At 36.8% G+C, this 21,328-nt stretch overlaps 1 protein-coding gene across 7 annotated transcripts in view; it reads right to left on the bottom strand.

Moving 5' to 3' along the window:
• The window catches only part of KDM4C (lysine demethylase 4C), a 419,898-nt gene that overhangs the window by 147,121 nt on the left and 251,449 nt on the right, over positions 1–21,328 (bottom strand). For 5 of the 7 annotated variants that reach the window (XM_030919239.1, XM_010357540.2, XM_030919241.1 and 2 more), the window contains exons 13-15: positions 15,754–15,935; positions 13,289–13,502; positions 11,374–11,450 (exon numbers count right to left, since the gene is read on the bottom strand). In XM_030919239.1, coding sequence (XP_030775099.1) covers positions 11,374–11,450; positions 13,289–13,502; positions 15,754–15,935 — 473 coding nt within the window. Of the gene's footprint in view, positions 1–11,373; positions 11,451–13,288; positions 13,503–15,753; positions 15,936–21,328 lie in introns of those variants that run through there. The other 2 variants (XM_030919243.1, XR_004053916.1) reach the window with 2 other exon arrangements.

Genomic DNA, 21,328 nt, shown 5'->3' with positions numbered 1-21,328 from the left:
CCTACAGCTCCACATGGCTCAGAACAGAGAGACTCCATTTTTTGGAAAAAAGTAAGGGAAGAGAACAAAAGTCTCTGCCTGGTGATCCAGAAAATTCCTCTGGATTTTATCCAAGAACATGAAGACAGTACCTCTACAAGTCTGCAAGAACCATAGTGTTACTGAGCTCGGGGTGTCTGCTAATGCAGATACAGCTTAGATCACAATGCTCAAGTCCCTTCAAATACCTGGAAAGCCTTCCCAAGAAGAATGGGTACAAACCAGCCTAGGCTTGGAAGACTACAGTAAATACCTAACTCCTCAGTGCACAGACAGATGAACATCCGTAAGCATCAAGACAATTCAGGAAAACACGATCTCACCAAGTAAACTAAATAAGGCACCAGGGGCCAGTCCTGGAGAAACACAGATATGTGACCTCTCAAAGAATTCAAACTAACTGTTCTGAGTAAACTCAAAGAAATTCAACATAACACAAGGAAGGAATTCAAAATTATATCAGATAAATTTATCGAAGAGATTGAAATAATTAAAAAGAATCAAGTAGAAATTCTGAGTTGAAAAATGCTACTGACATTGAAGAAAGCATCCAAGTTTTATAAGGACAGAATTGATCAAGCAGAAGAAAGAACTAGTGAACTTGAAGACGGGTTATCTGAAAATACACAGTCAGAGGAGACGAAAGAAGAAAGAATAAAAACCAGTGAAGCACACCTACAGGATCCAGAAAGCCTCAAAAGGGCAAATCTAAGAGTTACTGGCCTGAAAGCTGAGGCAGAAAAACAGGTAAGGGTAGAAAGTTGGTCAAGAGGAATAATAGCAGAGAACTTCCCAAACCTAGGAATGATATCAATGTCAAAGTACAAGAAGGTTCCAGAATACCAAGCAGATCTAACTCAAAGAAGACTATCTCAAGGCATTTAATAATCAAACTCCCAAAGGTCAAGGGGGAAAAAATGATCCTAAAAGCAGCAAGAGAAAAGAAAAAAATAACATTCAATGGAGCTCCAAATATGTCCATCTGGCAGCAGATTTTTCAGTGAAAACCTAACAGGCCAGGAGAGAGTGTCATGACATATTTAAAGTGCTGAAAGGAAAAAAAAACATTTATCCTAAAACAGTATAACTGGTGAAAATATCCTCCAAATGTGAAGGAGAAATAAAGACTTTGCCATACAAACAAAACCTGAGGGATTTCATAAACATCAGACCTGTTCTACAATAAATGCTAAAGGGAATTTTTCTTTTTCTTTCTTTTTTTTTTTTTTTTTTTTTTCTGAGATGGAGTCTCACACTGTCACCCAGGCTGCAGTGCAGTGGTGCGATCTCAGCTCACTGCAACCTTCATCTCCTGGGTTCAAGCGATTCTCCTGCCTCAGCCCCACAGGTAGCTGGGATTACAGGTGCCCACCAAAACACCCAGCTAATTTTTTATATTTTTAGTAGAGATGGGGTTGTGCCACATTGTCCAGGATGGTCTCCAACTCCTGACCTCAAGCGATCAGCCTACCTCAGCCTTCCAAAGTGCTGGGATTACAGGCATGAGCCACCGCGCCCAGCCTGCGAGTTTTTCAATCAGAAAGAAAAGGAGGTTGATGAGTAATAAGAAATCAACTGAAGGTACAAAACTCACTGGTAATAGTAAGTACACAGAAACATGCAGCACATTATAAACACTGTAAATGTAGTATATAAAATACTCTGATCTTAAGGAGAAAGACTAAAAGATGAACCAATCAAAAATAATGACAACTTTTCAAGACATAGAAATTATAATGAGATATAAACAGAGACAACAAAAAGTTAAAAAACAAGGAGCTAAAGTGTAGAGCTTTTATTGGTTTTATTTTTGCTTCTGTGTGTTTTTGTCTATGCAGTGTTAAGTGGTTATCAGTTTAAAATAATAGGTTATAAGACAGTATTTGCAAGACTCATCATAACCTCAAATCAAAAACCATATAACATATACCTAAAAAATTAAAAGGAAGAAATTAAATCATACCACAAGACAAAATCACCGTCAATAAAAGGAAGAAATGAAGGAATGAAGAAAAGAAGACCACAAAACAAGCAAGACAAACAATATAATGGCAGAACATATCCTTACTTCTCAGTAACAATGGAAATGCACTAAAATCTCAAATCAAAAAACACAGAGTGGCTCTGAATGGATTAAAAATAATAATAATAACAAGACCCAATGATCTGCTGTCTACAAGAAACGCACTTCACTTATAAAGACATGCATAGACTGAAAATAAGCAGATGAAAAAAAGATATTCCATGGCAACAAAAGCAAAAAAGAGCTGGAATAGCCACACTCGTATCAGAAAAAATAGATTCCAAGACAGAAACTCTAAGAAGAAACAAATAAGGTCACTATATTATAATAATACAGAGGTGAACTGAGTAAGAGAATATAACAATTATAAATATATATGCATTCAACAGTGGAGCACCTAGATATATGAAGAAAATATTAGAGATAAAAAGAGAGATAGACTCCAATACAGTAACAGCTGGAGACATCAACACACCACATTCAGCAATGGACAGATCCTCCAGATAGAAAAGTAACAAAGAAATATCACACTTAATCTACACTACAGACCAAATGGACCTAACAGATATTTACAGAACACTTCATACAAAGGTCACAAGATACACATTCTTTTCCACTGCACACAGATCATTCTCAAAGATAGGTCATGTTAGGTCACAAAACATGTCTTCAAACATTCAAAAAACAGTGAAATAATATCAAGCATCTTCTTTGGCCATAGTGGAATAAACATAGAAATCAATGACAAAAAGAACTTTGGAAGATGTACAAACTCATGGAAATTAAACAATATGCTCCTGAATGACCAGTGAGTCTGTGTAGAAACTAAGAAGGAAATTGAAAACTTTCTTGAAACAAATGATAACAGAAACACAACATATAAAATCTATGGGATACAGCAAAAGCAGTACTAAGAGGAATGTTTACAGCTGTAAGAGCTTATAGAAAAAAGAAGAAAAACTTCAAATAAACAACCTAACAATGCATCTTAAAAACCTAGAAAAGCAAGAGCAAACCAAACACAAAATTAGAAGAAAAACAATAATAAAGATCAGAGTAGAAATAAATGAATTTGAAATGAGAATACAACAGATCAACAAAATAAAAAGATGTTTTTTAAAAAGAAAAACAAAACTGACAAACCTCTATCCAGACTAATAAAAAAGGAGAGAAGATCCAAATAATTAAAATCAGAGATGAAAAAGGAGACATTACAACTGATACTACAGAAATTCAAAGGATCACTAGTAGCTACTAGGAGCAACTATATGCCAATAAATGGGAAAATCTAGAAGAAATGAGTAAATTCCTAGAAATATTCAACCTACTAAGATTGAACCACAAAGAAATCCAAAACCCAAACAGACCAATAACAAGTAACGAGATCAAAGCCATAATAAAAAGCTCTCCCAGTAAAGAAAAGCCTAGGACCCAATGGCTTCACTGCTGAATAATACCAAACATTTAAGTAAGAATATCAATCCTACTTAAACTCTTCCAAAAAGTAGAGGAGGAGGGAAAACTTCCAAGCTCACTCTGTGAGGCCAGAATTACCCTGATACCAAAACCAGAAAAATGAAACATCAAAAAAAGAAAACCACAGCCAACAGCCCTGATGAACACTGATGCAGAAATCTTCAGCAAAATACTAGCAAACCAAATTCAACAACACGTTAAAAAGATATTCATCATGACCAAGTGGGATTTATCCCAGAAATACAAGGATGATTCAACATATGCAAATCAATACATCATATCATTAGAATGAAGAAGAAAAACCATATGATCATCACAATTGAGGCTGAAAAAGCATTTGATAAAGTCCAACATCCCTTCATGAAAACCCTCAAAAAACTGGGTACAGAAAGTACATACCTCAACACAATAAAAGCCATATATGACCAACTCACAGCTAGTATCATTTTAAATGGTGAAACATTAAAAGCCTTTTCTCTAAGACCTGGAACAAGACAAGGATTCCTACTTTCAATGCTGTTATTCAACACAGTACTGGAACTCCTAGCCAGCGCAATCAGACAAAAAAAGAAAAGAAATAAAGGGTTTGCAAATTGGAAAGGAAGAATTCAAATTATCCTTGTTTGCAGATGATATAATCTTGTACTTGAAAAAACTTGAAGATTCCAAAAAACTACTAGAACTGATAAATTCAGTAAAGGTGCAGAAAATCAACATATAAAAATCAGAGCATTTCTTTTTTTTTTTTTTTTTTGAGACGGAGTCTCGCTCTGTCGCCCAGGCTGGAGTGCAGTGGCCGGATCTCATTTCACTGCAAGCTCCGCCTCCCGGGTTTACGCCATTCTCCTGCCTCAGCCTCCCGAGTAGCTGGGACTACAGGCGCCTGCCACCTCGCCCGGCTAGTTTTTTGTATTTTTTAGTAGAGACGGGGTTTCACCGGGTTAGCCAGGATGGTCTCGATCTCCTGACCTTGTGATCCGCCCGTCTCGGCCTCCCAAAGTGCTGGGATTACAGGCTTGAGCCACCGCGCCCAGCAAAAATCAGAGCATTTCTATATACCGACAGTGAACAATCTAAAAGAGAAATCAAGATACTAATCCTATTGACAGCAGCTACAAAGAAAAGTAAATATCTAGGATTTAACTTGACCAGAGAAGTGAAAGATCTCTACAATGAAAACTATAAAACACTGATGCAAAAAATTGAAGAGGAAACAAAAAATGGAAAGATAATCCATGTTCATGAACTGGAAGAATCAATACTATTAAAATGTCCATACTACCCAAAGCTATCTAAAGATTCAATATAATCCCTATCAAAATACTAAAGACATTCTTCTCAGAAATAGAAAAAAAAAATCCTAAAATTTATATGGAATCACAAAAGACCTATAACAGGCAAAACTATCCTAAGCAAAAAGAACAAAATGAAAGAATCATGTTACCTAACTTGAAATTATAATACAGAGCTGTAATAACCAAAATGACATGGTAATGGCACAAAAATAGCCACTTAGATCAGTGGAAGAGAATAGAGAATCCAGAGGTAAATCCATACATCTATAGTAAACTCATTTTCAACAAAGATGACAAGAATATACATTGGGAAAAGGACACTCTCTTCAATAAATGATGCTGAGAAAATGAGATATTTATATGCAAATAAATGAAACTTGACCCCTATCTCTTCCCATATACAAAAATCAAATCAAAATGGATTACAGACTTAAATCTAAGATTTCAAACTATGAAACTACTAACAGAAAAATTTGGGGAAACTCTCCGGAATACTGGTCTGGGCAAAAATTTCTTGAGTAATACCCCACAAACACAGGCAACAAAGTAAAAATGGATAAATGGGATCGCATCAAATTTAAAAGCTTCTGCACAGCAAAGAAAAACACAAAGTGAAAAGACAACCCACAGAAAGAGAGAAAATATTTGCAAACAACCCATCTGACAAAGGACTAATAACTAGAATATAAAAGGAGCTCAAACACTATAGGAAAAATACCTAATAATCTGATTTTTAAAATGGGCAAAAGATCTGAATTGACATTTCTCAAAAGAAAATATACGAATGACAGGCCAGGCGCGGTGGCTCATGCCTGTAATATCAGCACTTTGGGAGGCGGAGCAAGGTAGATCACCAGAGGTCAGGAGTTCGAGACCAGCCTGGCCAACATGGTGAAACCCCATCTCTACTAAAAATACAAAACGTAGCTGGGCGTGGTGGCACGCACCTGTAATCCCAGCTACTCAGGAGGCTGATGCAGGAGAATTGCTGGAACCCGGGAGGCAGAGGTTGCAGTGAGCTGGGATTGTACCACTACACTGCAGCCTGGGCCATAGAGCAAGACTCTGTCTCAAAAAAAAAAAAAAAAAATATATACATACACACACACACACACACACACACACACACACACACACGACAAACAGGTATATGAAAAGGTGCTCAACCATTGACATTCTTCACAAAATTAGAAAAAACTAAGTGAACACATGAAGCTAGAGACTAGGAGGATGGTTACCAGAGGCTAGCAAGGGTAGTAGGGATGGGGGAAATGGAAATGGTTAATGGGTACCAAAAAAAAAAAAAAAAAAAAAAACCCAGAAAATGAAAACACTTAGTATTTGCTACACAATAAGGTAACTACAGTCAAAAACAATTTAATTGTACATTTTAAAGTAACGCAATGAGTATAACTGGATTGTTTGTAACACAAAGCATAAATGTTTGAAGTGACGTACACCCCATTTAATCTGATGTGGTTATTATGTATTGCATGCCTGTATCAAAATATCTCATGTAACCCATAAATACATATACCTATGACATACCCAAAAAAATTACAAATAAAAGTATTTTTTAAAAAGTAGTGAGATGTATATGAAAAGTCAAAATAATGAGACGCAGATACTAATATCGGAGTATTGACTTTTGATACCTAAAATCTGGATTTGGTAATGTTTGGAATGTGCTCTAAAATGATTATACAAAAAAGGAGGAAAAATTGCTCCAAAAAGAATTATATAAATAGACCAAAAAGGGTTTCAATCAAACAAAGCTGAAAATGAACTAATAAAGCTGGTTTATAAGCTGTACGTCAAACGCTATAGCTGTCAGATAGTTGTGTCTATTTATTTGGGTAATACCGAAATAGGGTAAGGCAGGGACTCAAAGCAATGACATACAATTAGAATTATGAAATATATAAACTGTATCCAAGGATTGACAGTTATTTGTGGAGTTCTTTGTATCATTTCATTTCAGTTGAGGACGGGCATACAGCCATAATCTTAGAATCCAAATTAGGGTACAATAAAAAAATTGTAACTAATCTCTCCTCAAGCATATGCAATTGAAGCTGCAATACACATTTTGGTTTTTATTTTAATGGACGTGAATGGAAAAGTAAGAAAACGGGAGCACAATGAATCAGAGTGAGGTCTGAAGCTAATCTTTAGAAATGGTGAGGACACAGAAAGTCACAGATAAAGATCCAGCCTATGTCACTATGATCTCCATCTTCCTAATTTGAGCCCAGAGTGACATCTAGTCTTTAGAATTGGAAAATAAAAAGAGAGCTGATCTACGATTATTGACTCCAGCCATGCATACACCCTCCACTTTCTTTTTTGCCCAAGCTGAAATTGAAAAAATTACATTTTAACATGAATTTATTTATTTATGTCTGGGAATGGGTGAAATAATAAGATGTCTTTGATTCTAAAATATTAACTCTATGATATAGTATTCTTATAGTCTCTCTTTAATTTTTAAAAAGAATCTTTAAAAAATAGAACCACCACATATAATTCTCATATTCCTCATAAAAAATGAACACGAGGTGTTCAACAGCACTTACCATAAAAGAAAACACCAATAGAACAATTACATTTGTTGTATAATCATGTGTCTCAAACTAAATATGCTATAGGAATATTTTACATTCCTGATGAATAACCTTACCTTCACAAGGCAGGTTTCTTTAAAAAAATTCCAGGAAATTAGGAATGACAGTTAGTGAACTACAGGCCACCAATGAAATATCATCTGGCTTCAGCTGCACTATTTGATTTCCATGAGCTCCTTTAGAGCCCTTTATTTACAAGGAGGCTAGGGCTCCGCTGGAGTGTAAAGCTGAAGATATGAGATTGATTGCTGAAGAAGTCAGTTTTAAGGATACTTTTAAAATGCAATCATTGTAGCCACAAAATTGAAAGAAATCATACTTAAGTGTTTAGTAAAAATTAATATTGCAACACTCACTGCCACACTAAATCAGAGGGTTAAAGTCAGAATATCAATACCGTCAGTTACTTTTCTACAATACTTAAACTTCAACTATTTTTCAACAGAAATAGGAATGGAGCTTCATAGAAAAAGTACACTCAAATGTATACGCTGAAAAAACAATTGGAATCCACTGTGAATTCAGGTCATTTACAGGTAGAAATAAATTATGTAGGTCTAAAAATCATTGTAATGTTATATTCAAGAGTTCCCAGTTAAACTGTAAATTGATAGAGATTTACATAGTTTCAATATTAAAAAACAAATGGCAAGATTGTATTTTGAGGGGACAAGGAGTTAAAATTAATAGAAAGATGCTTTAAATCTATTCCAAAGAGTGATTAATCGTAGTATTTTCTGTATGAAACATGCTACATGAAAACAGCATAATCAATCAGAACAGCTTTAGAATCAGGGTGAGTGGCCTAGACCTGGCCCTGGGTCTGCCATGCAAAGGACAATGGTACCTTGGACAACAGGACTGCTCAGTGTGTGAGCACAGGAGCCAGGCAGTAACTGTGGATGGAACAGAGAACTCTTAATGCCTTGGTGAGCTGATTACATAATCTCTAATTTCTAAATTTATGATTCAGGGCAAAGGAGAGAACATCACTGGCCAAACTGATTCTGCAATACTTTATGGTGGCTCATGTACCAGGAATAGGACCCATATAATAAATAAGAGCTTGATATATTTATATAGTCAAGATCAGAAGCAGGACTTCCGGGCTATGTTAAATATGTCTTACATTTATTAACATAATAATCACATGAAAGGAAAATACAGTCATGTGTCACATAAACACATTTTGGTCAAAGATGGACTGCATACATGACAGTAGTCCCATAAGATTGTAAGGCTGTTTTTCTTTTGTATTTTTTCTATGTTTAGGTACACAAATACTTACCACTGTGTTACAACTACCTACACTACTCAGGACAGTAGTAGCAATAGGCTACATCATAATACCAGCACTTTGGGAGTGTGTAGCGGGCTATACCATCCAGGTTTGTGTCAGTATACTGTATTATATTCACACAACGACAAAATTGCCGAACGATGCATTACGCAGAATGTATCCCTGTCATTAAGTAATGCATAACTGGACCAAAATGTTTTCTGGGCCCACTGATGCAGTGACTTCTTAAATGGGAGATAAAACCTCTAACATTAAATATACCAGATTATTCAGACCATAAAGAGTGTCCATATTTTTATCTCTTCTTTCACTCCCCAAAGTGAATGCCAGCAATAAAATCATCCAGAAAGACACCCCTCTCAGACTTACTGAGAACTAAATATACACAGTCATGACAAAAATTTTCATCATGTAAGGCGTATTCTTTATATTGTCATTCAGGTTTTTAACTTCAGTTGCAAGGAAGTGTAATTCTCTGTCATTAGAGATCATTGAGGAATAAAGTAAATGCTGCTATTACAGCTGAAATCATCAAGCTGAGCACCTGCTCTGAGATCATGAGTGAGGGATACACTGCTGTGGTCTGATTGTTCTTCACTTTCAAGAATGTTCTGATTCCTTTTGAAAGACAATTTTTGAGAAAAATTAAGGTAAAACTTAATTAAATGGCAACAAAATTGACAGATTGTTGGAATGAAAATCGAAGATTCGAAGTAAGCTAAATTTTTATATTATTATTATTATTTTCTTCTGCCCCAAAAAATCTGCAGGAAAGTAGTAAGGTAAATTTTTAACAAGGTCTTTAGTAAAAACAATTTAGGTCAAGTCAATTCTTTGTCTCTAAATGGGGGATCATTTGTTATTAAATGTTCTAAAAATCACAGCAATGCCTAGTACAGACCAGAAACTCTAAAATGTACTAAGGTATAAATGTAAGGATGAGTAAGTGGGGAAAGACCTTATGCTAGTTGAAAAGTTGGATGTGACATCAGGCCCAGTGGCTGATGCCTATAAACCCAGCATTTCAGGAGGCCAAAGTGAGAGGATCACTTGAGCCCAGGAGTTTGAGAGCAGCCTCGGCAACATAGTGAGACCTTGTCTCTACAAAAGAATTAAAAAATTAGCCAGGCATAGTGGTGCATGCCTGTAGTCCCAGCTACCCAGGAGGCTGAGGTGGGAAGATCACTTGAGCCCAGGAGTTCGAGACTGCGGTGAGCCATAATTGTACCACTGTACTCCAGTCTGGATGACAGAGTAAGACTCTGTCTCAAAGAAAGAAAAATAAATGTTGGATATGAACATGGTTTCTTCAGGGGTCACTGAGGATCCCCTACCTTGTTACTTGAAATACTTTTCAAGTATTGCAAAATAGGGATGGACAAGAAAATGAAGCAAAATTCTGAAGCCTTGAAAACGTAAATGTGGACACGATAAACTGACAGTCCCTGCAGGTTCCTAAGTAGAGGACTGACACCAGAAATTTACCTAATAGTTGGGCACGGTGGCTCATGGCTGCAATCCTAGCATTTTGGGAGGCCGAGGCAGGTGGATCACCTGAGGTCAGAAGTTCAAGACTAGCCTGACCAATAAGGTGAAACCCTGTCTCTATTAAAAATACAAAAATTAGCGAGGCATGGTGGCAGGTGCCTGTAGTCCCAGATACTCAGGAGGTGGCGGCAGGAGAATTGCTTAACCTGGGAGGCAGAGGTTGCAATGAGCTGATATCACGCCACTGCACTCCAGCCTGGGCAACAGAGCGAGACTCCACCTCAAAAAAACAAAAACAAAAACAAAAAAGGACCAGGAGCGGTGGCTCCCTCCTGTAATCCCAGCACTTTGGGAGGCCGAGGAGAGCAGATCACGAGGTCAGGAGATCAAGAACATCCTGGTTAACACATTGAAACCCTGTCTCTACTAAAAATACAAAAAATTGGCCGGGCGCGGTGGCTCAAGCCTGTAATCCCAGCACTTTGGGAGGCCGAGATGGGCGGATCACGAGGTCAGGAGATCGAGACCATCCTGGCTAACACGGTGAAACCCCGTCTCTACTAAAAATACAAAAACTAGCCAGGTGAGGTGGCGGGCGCCTGTAGTCCCAGCTACTCAGGAGGCTGAAGCAGGAGAATGGCGCAAACCCAGGAGGCGGAGCTTGCAGTGAGCTGAGATCCGGCCACTGCACTCCAGCCCGGGCTACAGAGTGAGACTCCGCCTCAAAAAAAAAAAAAAAAAAAAAAAAAAAAATTACAAAAAATTAGCCAGGTGTGGTGGCGGGCGCCTGTATCTCAGCTACTTGGGAGGCTGAGGCAAGAGAATGGTGTGAACCTGAAAGGCGGAGCTTGCAGTGAGTCAAGATCTCGCCACTGTGCTCCAGCCTGGGCAACAGAGTGAGACTAAGTCTCAAAAAAAAAAAAAAGAAAAGAAATTTACCTAATATTTCTACAAAGGATATAGAACCACCAGGTAAGATGCTTTTGAGAGGGAAGACTAGAAACACAAGGAAGTGTGGAATTGTATCTATAAGCACCTGAGCAATCTGATCTTTTCATTAGACTCAAATGTGACCACCGTGGGTGGGGTGGGAAGAAAGATTAAGCAATACTAAAATAAGCCACTTACTGCTGTCCACGCATTTCTTTTGCACCGGGCACACAGCCATCCATCACAGATCTCATGAGAAGGAATACCATAACAACCTATAAAATAATAGTATGTATCCATGCATTAGGTCTTTTTCACCTTTAAAATATTGCAGATCTCAGTACTGAAACAAATAAAAATGGAACACTAGCCTACCATACTGTCTTGATTCTCACTGTATAGAACAAAACATAAGCAAGGTGAATGTGAGTCTTATTGATAACTAACACAATAGTTATAGAGAATACTTATGGAACGTCTTGAATGGGTAATAAAATTTTAAAATGTCAAGTCTACTAATTTGTTCACGCACAGACATCTCAAAATAAGTTGCAATCCATGGGGCAAAGTTTAAGGAAATGTTAAAAATAATACAATAAATACATTGTGACCTAATATTATTAAATTAATTTAAATTTTGAAGTAATTTTAAATTACTTCAAAAATTAAGTCTAACTACCTTCAACCTCAATGATAAGGCAAATGCTGCAAATTCAGAGTTAGCAATGAAGGAATATTTTCAATTCAATTTGTCTATTCAGCTCATGCCTGACCCAAAATAACTATCTAAGGTGATGGCTGATTATGCAAATATACATAGCAATTACATGGCATCAAGGAACACATGTCACTCTGACTTCTTGAGATAAGAGAATTTTGAAATATTTAAATGAGTAATTTTTAATATTTCCGATATTAAAACCCCCTCCTTATAAGAGGGTTAAGATTTAATGAGTAATTTTTGAAAATTTCTATAACATTTGAGATGGAAACAAAATAACAGAAATGTAATTTCCCGAGAAAAAAACCTATCATAGTTAACCATGTCCATCAAATAATGAGTTAAAGCATATGTGTATAAAATAGTATGGTTACACTGCATAGCTGCTACATTCAGGAATCAGATTATATCCCAATAATAGATATACACAAAATAGTGCTTTACCTATTGTATACACATAACAATGTAAGGTGTGTATATGCATGTGTGTGTTACAAATTGCCTTCAATACAAAAACAAGATGGCTATTATTACATTTCAAGCAGATACTGTTTAAATCCTTTAAGTAGATAGTATCTAATTAATCAATGATAAATGACAAAGCTGTTTCAACCCTAATATAAAGCAATTATTACTCTGAGGTAAATACAGAAGATAATATCTATATTATAAACCATTCAAACTACATTGACAGAGGACCTAAGCGAGTTACTAGAATATGTGATTTGGTAAGATCTGGAACATTAAAATGCCTTAAAATACAGTTGTAGTATATGAGATCCCTTTTACATATTTCATAGGATTTACATGGCAGATCAATAAATGTTTACCACTTATCCAACTGTTAAAAATAATAAATTGAGATAGGTGTGGAGACTATCTCAGTCCAGGGATAAAACAACTGTAATGACTGTTCTCCCCTGGAAGGCAATAGAGATATCCACCCTTACGAATGAAAAAAAGTTAACTCAATACAACAATTCTCAGAATAACCAAAGGAACATCCATTTCTCTTTTAAAAGTCACAAAGAAAAACAGTCTTCAACAATATCAGACTTTCAAATTAAGTTTTTATAAACTAGATCTTAAAGTAAGTAAAATTCAAGCATGTGAAAGGAACCCCATGATGACTCCTCACCTGGACCCCAAACAAACAAACCAACAAAAAAAAAACCCAGACCTGCTCTCCACTGATACTATATGAAAGTGGTGAAAAAAGGATGAATATACTAACTCATACTTTTACTAGAAGAAATGTGAAAAAGAATGATATCAACCATGAAGAATGCCAATAGTCCATGCAACAGATCTGACAGGTTCCAAAAAAGTGAGAAATGAAGATGATGTGAAATGCTGAAAAGCCAGTGATTGATGAATTATAGATCCATTTACTTGCATGAACCCGTACGCAGCACTTTGCACAGGAAATCAGAAGACTTGTTCCATCCTCTTCAAGGAAGGCATTGGGTGGAGAATATTCTATATTTTCTTCACTATAAATAAAACACATCTCTGGTATAAGGGGCTTAGTCTTTCCTTCCAACGTAATGACTTCATCTAATTTTGTCTCCCATCTAGCATCATTTTCTTCATTGCTGCTATCTGGCTGAAAAACACAACGTTTCCACATGAGTGAAAAACATGGAAAAGAGCTCATCATTCTAGTCACTCAAATCCACTAACTCCTGTTCCAGACACTAACTTCTAACTTTTGTTCTTCCTGTTGTTCTCCTTGATCAAACTACTAGTTTTTTGGTTTTTTTTTTTAAATCAACATTCCACCTCAGACTCCCACCAAAAAGCTAATCTGCAGGAACAGGACAATATTCTATTATGTCTGTTCATATAAGAAAGTGACTGGCTACTCTAATTGTGTCTTCCCAAAATTAGTTCATGGAAAGCATCAATTCTTTTGCTTCTTCATATGCACTAGAGTTAACAGATCTGTTTTCATTTACTGAAAAATCATATTTTGCTACACTTGAAGGAGTGTACAAAGACCCCAGTTTTAATCTGTGCAGCAGTATTAGGAGAGGCTTCAAGAATTTTTGCCTCATCACAGTATTTGAAAGCAAGAGAGAGAGAACTGGCACATGTCACTAAATAAGAAAGGATAATGTATCAAACAAAACTATCACCTCACACCAAAAGATAGAAAAAAATTTAGTATTTACTTAAAAGTATAAGTAATGAATTACCTCACAGATTTTATATTATTTTATGTTTTATACTGTATTATTTTATATTAAATCTCCACAAATCTTACGATTTTAGTTTGAATTTTTTCATTATTGAGACATATACAGATTATAATGTAGAAATAAGAATCAATAAGTAGTTAAAACCGAGAAATTTAATGACTAAAGGAAGAGAAAAATAATGTTTATCACTCACCAGTGCCACATTAAAAAACATGAAGGGAATAAATTATTTCCTCAGTTACAAAGGTCTGAAAATGTGATATACCGCACATTTTCTTGCTCTGAAATGTCTGAACAGAACAGTTTATTTTTATAAAGAACTCTAAGACAGACATAATCTTGAATAAAATATTTGTTTCTATAAATAAAAATACCGGCCGGGCGCAGTGGCTCAAGCCTGTAATCCCAGCACTTTGGGAGGCCGAGACAGGCAGATCACGAGGTCAGGAGATCGAGACCATCCTGGCTAACACGGTGAAACCCCGTCTCTACTAAAAAATACAAAAAACTAGCCGGGCGAGGTGGCGGGCGCTTGTAGTCCCAGCTACTCGGGAGGCTGAGGCAGGAGAACGGCTTGAACCCGGGAGGCGGAGCTTGCAGTGAGCTGAGATCTGGCCACTGCACTCCAGCCTGGGCGACAGAGCGAGACTCAAAAAAATAAATAAATAAAAAATAATAAAAAAATTTAAAAAAAATATATAACCCAAAACATAATGTTCATGTCAATACACTTCATAATATACTGTACCTTAAAATGAACCACATAGTTCCACCCTTACAAGATTCCTAAAGATCATTTCAACTGTTTGAGTGCTGAGGACTGTGACCCTCCATTAGCTGAGGTGCTATCAGTATAGTATCTATGGAATGATGCTGAAGACAACATCAAGCACAGCCAGCTAATGAGGATGAACTGGAAAATGTAGTTTCTAGTGAGTCTTGGCTGTGTCTTCTGCATGTTCCACATGGAAAGGTGAAAAGAGACACTTAAAATTTGGACCTAGGGCTGACACTTCCATTATTTGAGAATGACATTTTCAAACAACAACAAAAAAAAACAGAGACAAACTTAAAGTTCTATCTTTGAAAGTTTCTACTATTTGTAAGCTTTAAGTTGTGTTTCTTGGTAAAAGAGGTAGAGAAGTTGAAAGTAACCCCCCCCCCACGAAATAAAATAAGATACTCAGAAAAGATTTGGGAGACCAAAGTGGAAGGATCGTTTGAGGCCAGGAGCTCAAGACTAGCCTAGGCAACATAGTAAGACCAAGTCGCCAGAAAAACTAAAAAATAAATTTAAAACATTAGGCAGGTATGGTGGCTCACACCTATAGTCCTAGCTACTGTGGAAGCTGAGGCAGAAGGATCGCTTGAGCCAGAGTACAAGCCTACGTGGAGTCATGATTATGCCACTGCACTTCAGCCTGGGCAACAGAGCATGACCCTATCTCAAAAGAAAAAGATAAAGTATTTTCAGAAAAGTGTCCCCCAAGGAGGATGTAGAAAGTGTTTGTGGTTCTATGAAAGCCATCAGCCACCTAAGGATGTCTTCCTTCTTATGTGCAAAGGAAGCCCACAACAATTTACAGTGATCTTGTGGTATGTGGTCACACGGAAAGCAGAGCAATGAAGGCAACTCTGACAACAGCCCCCCTTTACCTTATGATATGGCATGAGAAGAGTGCAGATGGCACAGTGTGGCTTCATCCTGGCCACTGTTGCATTATACTCTTGCTCAGCTGCGAAGTTAGGGGACTTCGTCTGCCAAAGGTGGATGAGAGGTTTCGCCCAAGACTCTGTTTCTTCCACTTCCTCCTCAATGGACAGAACCTCAGGCAATTCTTAAGGAAGAAGGCAGGAAAATATTGTGAGCATGGGAACCAGGGAAAACAATCACCCTGAGTACAAAAGAAGCAAACATTCCACAGAATCTGTGATATTAAGGCCAGAAACCAAACCTATTTTGTCTTTCAAATACATCCCGAGAGAGCCAGAATAAGGGAAGTTGCCTTATAATCCTCCTCAAGCCTCAAAGACTAGATCAGATCTCATGGCCAGACAACCACCCTTGTTTTGTGACCCTCCCCATCCCTACTAGAAATAATTACACTGTTCCCTCCTTCCCACATGACTCCTTCCATGTCTCTACTGGTACGGTAAAAGCTCCAATACTAAAATAGGTTTATGTGAATGAGATTATCTTCTAGTTATCAGAGTAATTCACAATCCAGAAACTACTTTGCCAATTTTTACTTTCTTCGTCTAACATAGTACACAGTTCAATAAAAATTTAATTGAATTTCACTGAATTAACTCCTAGGTTCAAGAATTTATTACAATTAACATTTTTACAGAGCAGCTATAAAGTGCCAAGCAATATACTGGCATTACACGGATATAAAAGGAAATCCCTAGTCAGATCTTCTCATTTGTTCCGTAAAATACCCCTAGAGGGTCAAGTCTTTTAAATGTATATTTCTTTTTACTTTTTCCTTTTTTCTTTCTTTTTTTTTTTTTTTTAAGATGGAGTTTTGCTCTTTGTGCCTAGGCTGGAGTACAATGGTGCAATCTCAGCTCATTGCAACCGCTGCCTCCGGGGTTCAAGCCACTCTACTGCTTCAGCTTTCCAAGTAGTTAGGATTACAGGCGCCCACCACCACGCCTGGCTAATTGTTTTTGTATTTTTAGTAGAGATGGAGTTTCACCATGTTGACCAGGCTGGTCTAGAACTCCTGACCTCAGGTGATCCACCCACCTCAGCCTGCCAAAATGCTGGGATTACAGGCATGAGCCACCGAGCCTGGCCTAAAATGTATATTTCTTTACTCCACAAGAACAGCACTTTATAAAATCTTACAGAGCACCAGAAAAATACAGAAAGATACAACATGTTAACAAAAAACTCTTCATGCCTATAGCAGAGGGCAGTACATCAGAACAAGTGGCCAGAATAAAAGCTGCACCCAGTGTCTAGGGCTGTGACACATTCTAAACATCTGCATGAGTAGCTTTCATAGTCTGATAAATGAATACTGTAGAGCAATGTGCTCAATTACAAAGCACTGGTGAGTGAGTGTGTTCCAGCCCTTGCCATGTTGACTTACCTGTTTCAGAAAAAGTCAAATTAGATTTGCACTGATGGCAAAATGGGAAGGACTGAATGAGGCTGAAAATAACTCAAAATATGTCAAATGCCAACTGTAGCACAAAGGGTGGCATTATTATAATAATCATGTCATCATGGTTGTTGTTGTTATTATTTTTACAATGGAAAACACTTGGTATTCACCCATGGGTAGAGTATTTGAAAACAAAAGATAAGAATCTTTGCCTATATTTGCAATAAAGTAATCTGACTCTAAATGTAAACTGTTTCTCGCAGCACTTGGCCTCACCATAATAGCAAAAGGAGATGGCTAAAAAATTATTATAGCACAGGATATACTACAGCTAATTTTATGCATTTATGATTTAATACCACACCTTTATATTTGGTTACATCCCAGTTTGTGTGCATATGTTGTGACAAATTTTAACTTTTTATAATAGATTTATGTTTATAGTAGTAAACGATAAAACAGTCTTGTATCTGCATATATTTTATGCATTCATGACCTATCTTTTTCTTTATTTTTTAAATATTTCTAGGCTATATGATTCATTTGTGAGTTTTTTCAAATTGTTCCAAGTCTATGAGAAATGTTCTAATGTACTTATTGGAAAAAAATGGCATGTAAGCAGACCCAAACAATTCAAACCAGTGATGTTCAAGGAGTCAACTGGAATTGAAAGATAACTGCCGTTCTCAAAACATGATCGGTGAACTCCAGGGGATGCACAATCCTGTTGCATGGCATCTGTATAGTCAAAACTACTTTCATAATAACGCACGTTATTTGACTATGTTACCCAGTTGAGATTTGTAACGGTGATACAAAAGCAGTAGAGAGTAAAATTGTTGGTGCCTCAGCATGAATCAAGGCAGTGGTACCAAAGGAATCTTTATATTGACTACCTCATACTTACAGAGGTAACCAAAAGGCAGTTTCTCTTAGTAATGCCTTTGATGGGGGGGAAGCATCAATTTTACTAAATCTGTGGAAAAAAAGGAATGTATGCATAAAGTATTTCTGTACACACTGAAGTTCAAGAGTAGTCTTTAGAAAAGCCCTTGTGCAATTAATTGAATTGCGGGTTGAACTGCCTGCCATTTTCATGGAATGCCACTTTTTCCATGAAAAAAATTATTAGCAGACAAACTACGATCATTCAGACTTGGGTGGCTGGCAGGAATTTTCTTGAAAATAAACAAAAAAAAAAACCTGTCAATTTTTTAAAAACCAACTAGAGTATTTGTCAACAATGATAAAAATCAAGCTTATAAGTCACAATTAAAATTTCTGGAAAATTTTTATCCATTACTGTAAGCTCAACAGATTCCAAATGCTTAAATCTGTCTCTGGTGGAAGTGATAATAATAATGAATGTAATTTTTTATATCATATAAAGAGATGCGTCAACATCTAAAAGATCTCGATAACTCACATCTTTGTTTGCTAACGCATAGTAACAAAAATCATGATGGCCGGGCGCGGTGGCTCAAGCCTGTAATCCCAGCACTTTGGGAGGGTGAGACGGGCGGATCACGAGGTCAGGAGATCCAGACCATCCTGGCTAACACAGTGAAACCCCGTCTCTACTAAAAAATGCAAAAAACTAGCTGGGTGAGGTGGCGGGCGCCTGTAGTCCCAGCTACTGGGGAGGCTGAGGCAGGAGAATGGCGTGAACCCGGGAGGTGGAGCTTGCAGTGAGCTGAGATCCGGCCACTGCACTCCAGCCTGGGTGACACAGCGAGACTCCGTCTCAAAAAAAAAACAAAAAAAAAAAAAAAAAAAAAAAATCATGCATGGATTAAAAGGCCACTTAAAATGCAAGACACACCAATGAACTTTCAGCTTAATAGAGTATAAAAAATTCACTGATATGATTTTAGGTTCCACACTGAAACTAAACTACTGTTTGTCAGGTTTTGATAAAGAGTCAAAGAAGAATGTCCCCTTAACTATCTAGAAAGGTTATTAAAATACTGCTTGCTCCCTTTCCAACCACATTAACTGGGGGAAGCCGAAATTTTCATTATATTCTTCAACCAAAACAACATAGCGCAAGAGATTGAATGCAGAAGCAAATAAAAGAATGCAGCTGTCTTTTATTAAATCCAATACTAAAGACATTTGAAAAAAATATAACATCTCCCCAACCTGCAGCCCCTGGTAACGAGCACCCTACTCTCTGCTTTTACAAGTTTGATGTTTTTAGATTCCACATATAAGTGAGATCATGTGGTATCTGTCTTTCTGTTCCTGGCTCAATTCACTTAACATAATGTCCACCAGTTTCATTCATGGAGCAGCAAATGTCAGGATTTCCTTCTTTTATAAGGTTGAACAGTATTGGACTGTGTACCATACAATATTTTCCTTATCCATTCCTTGATTGATGGATACTTCAGATTTATTTCATATTGTACTTATCGTGAATAATGCTGACTGCACATGTAAGTGCAGATATCTCTTTGACATACGGATTTTATTTCTCTTATATCCTTTGGACAAACCCAGATGGGGATTTCTGGATCAAAAGGTAAACCTATTTTTAATTTTGTTCAGGAATCTTCATACTGTTACCCATAATTGCTGTACTAATTTACATTCCCACCAACAGTGTACAAAGGTTCCCATTTCTCTATATCCTAACCAACACTTGTCGTCTTTTTGATAATAGCCATTCTAACAGGGATAAGAAGTGAGGTTTTCATTTGCACTTTCCTAATGAGCTGTGATGTGGGGTGTTTTTCATATAACTGTTGGCCATCCATATGTCTTCTGCTGAGAAACATCTATTCAGGTCCTTTGCCCAGTTTTAATCCAGTTAATTGTTTTCTTGCTATTTAGCTGTTTAAGTTCCTTATATATTGGGATATATATATAAGGATATTATGTATCCTTATATAATGTCAATATTGGGATATTGATAACTTATCAGAGATATGGTTTGCAAAATAATTTCCCACATTCTGTAGGTTGTCTCCTTACTCTGTTCCTTTCTTCCTTTCCTTTGCAGAAGCCTGTTTGATAAAATCCCATGTATATATTTTTGCTTGTGTTGCCTGTGCTTTTGGAGTACAATTGCAACAAAAGCAAAAATTGACAAACGGGATATAATTAAACTAAAAAGCATCTGCACAGCAAAGGAAACTATCAATAGGGTGAAAAGACAAACTACAGAATGGGAGAAGATTTTTGCAAACTATGCATTTGACAAAGGTCTAATATTCAGCATATAAAGGGAACTTAATCAAATTTACAAGAAGAAAAACAACCCCATTAAAAACTAGACAAATTACATGAACAGACACTGTCTAAAAGAAGACATACATACGGCCAACAAGCATATGAAAAAAAGCTCAACATCACTGATCATTAGAGAAATGCAAATCAAAACTACAATGAGATACCATCTCACACCAGTCAGAATGGTGGTTATTAAAAAGTCAAAAAATAACAGATGAGAGCAAGGTTGTGGAGAAACAGAAACACTTATACACTGTTGGTGGAAGTATAAATTAGTTCAACCATTATGGAAGACAGTGTAGTGATTCCTCAAAGAGTTAAAAACAGAAATCCCATTCAACTCAGCAATCCCATTACTGGGTATACACCCAAAGCAATAAAAACCACATAAAGTGCATTATAAAGACCCATACACACATACGTTCATAGCAGCACTATTCACAAGAGCAAAGACATGGAATCAACCTAAATACCCATCAGTGATAGACTGGATAAAGAAAATGTGGTACCTATATACCATGGAATATTACGCAGCCATAAAAAAGGAGATCACTTCCTTTGTGGGAACATGATGGAGCTGGAGGCCATTACCCTTAGCAAACTAACAGAAACAAAAAATCAAATACTGCATGTTCTCACTTATAAGTGAAAGCTAAATGATGAGAACACATGGGCACATAAGCAGAACAACACACACTGGGACCTTTCAGAGGGTGAAGGGTTGGAGAAGGGAGAAAATCAGGAAAAATAATGGATAATGGATATTAGGTTTAATACCAAGATGACAAAACAATCTGTACCAAAAAAAACTCCATGACACAAGTTTACCTATGTAACAAACCTGCACATGTACCCCTGAACTTAAAAGTTTTATAAATTCA

This window comes from Rhinopithecus roxellana, chromosome 16 (assembly GCF_007565055.1).
Source record: "Rhinopithecus roxellana isolate Shanxi Qingling chromosome 16, ASM756505v1, whole genome shotgun sequence".
Taxonomy (NCBI): domain Eukaryota; kingdom Metazoa; phylum Chordata; class Mammalia; order Primates; family Cercopithecidae; genus Rhinopithecus; species Rhinopithecus roxellana.
Note: the sequence above shows the minus strand (reverse complement) of the source record. Positions and strands in the feature narration are given on the sequence as shown.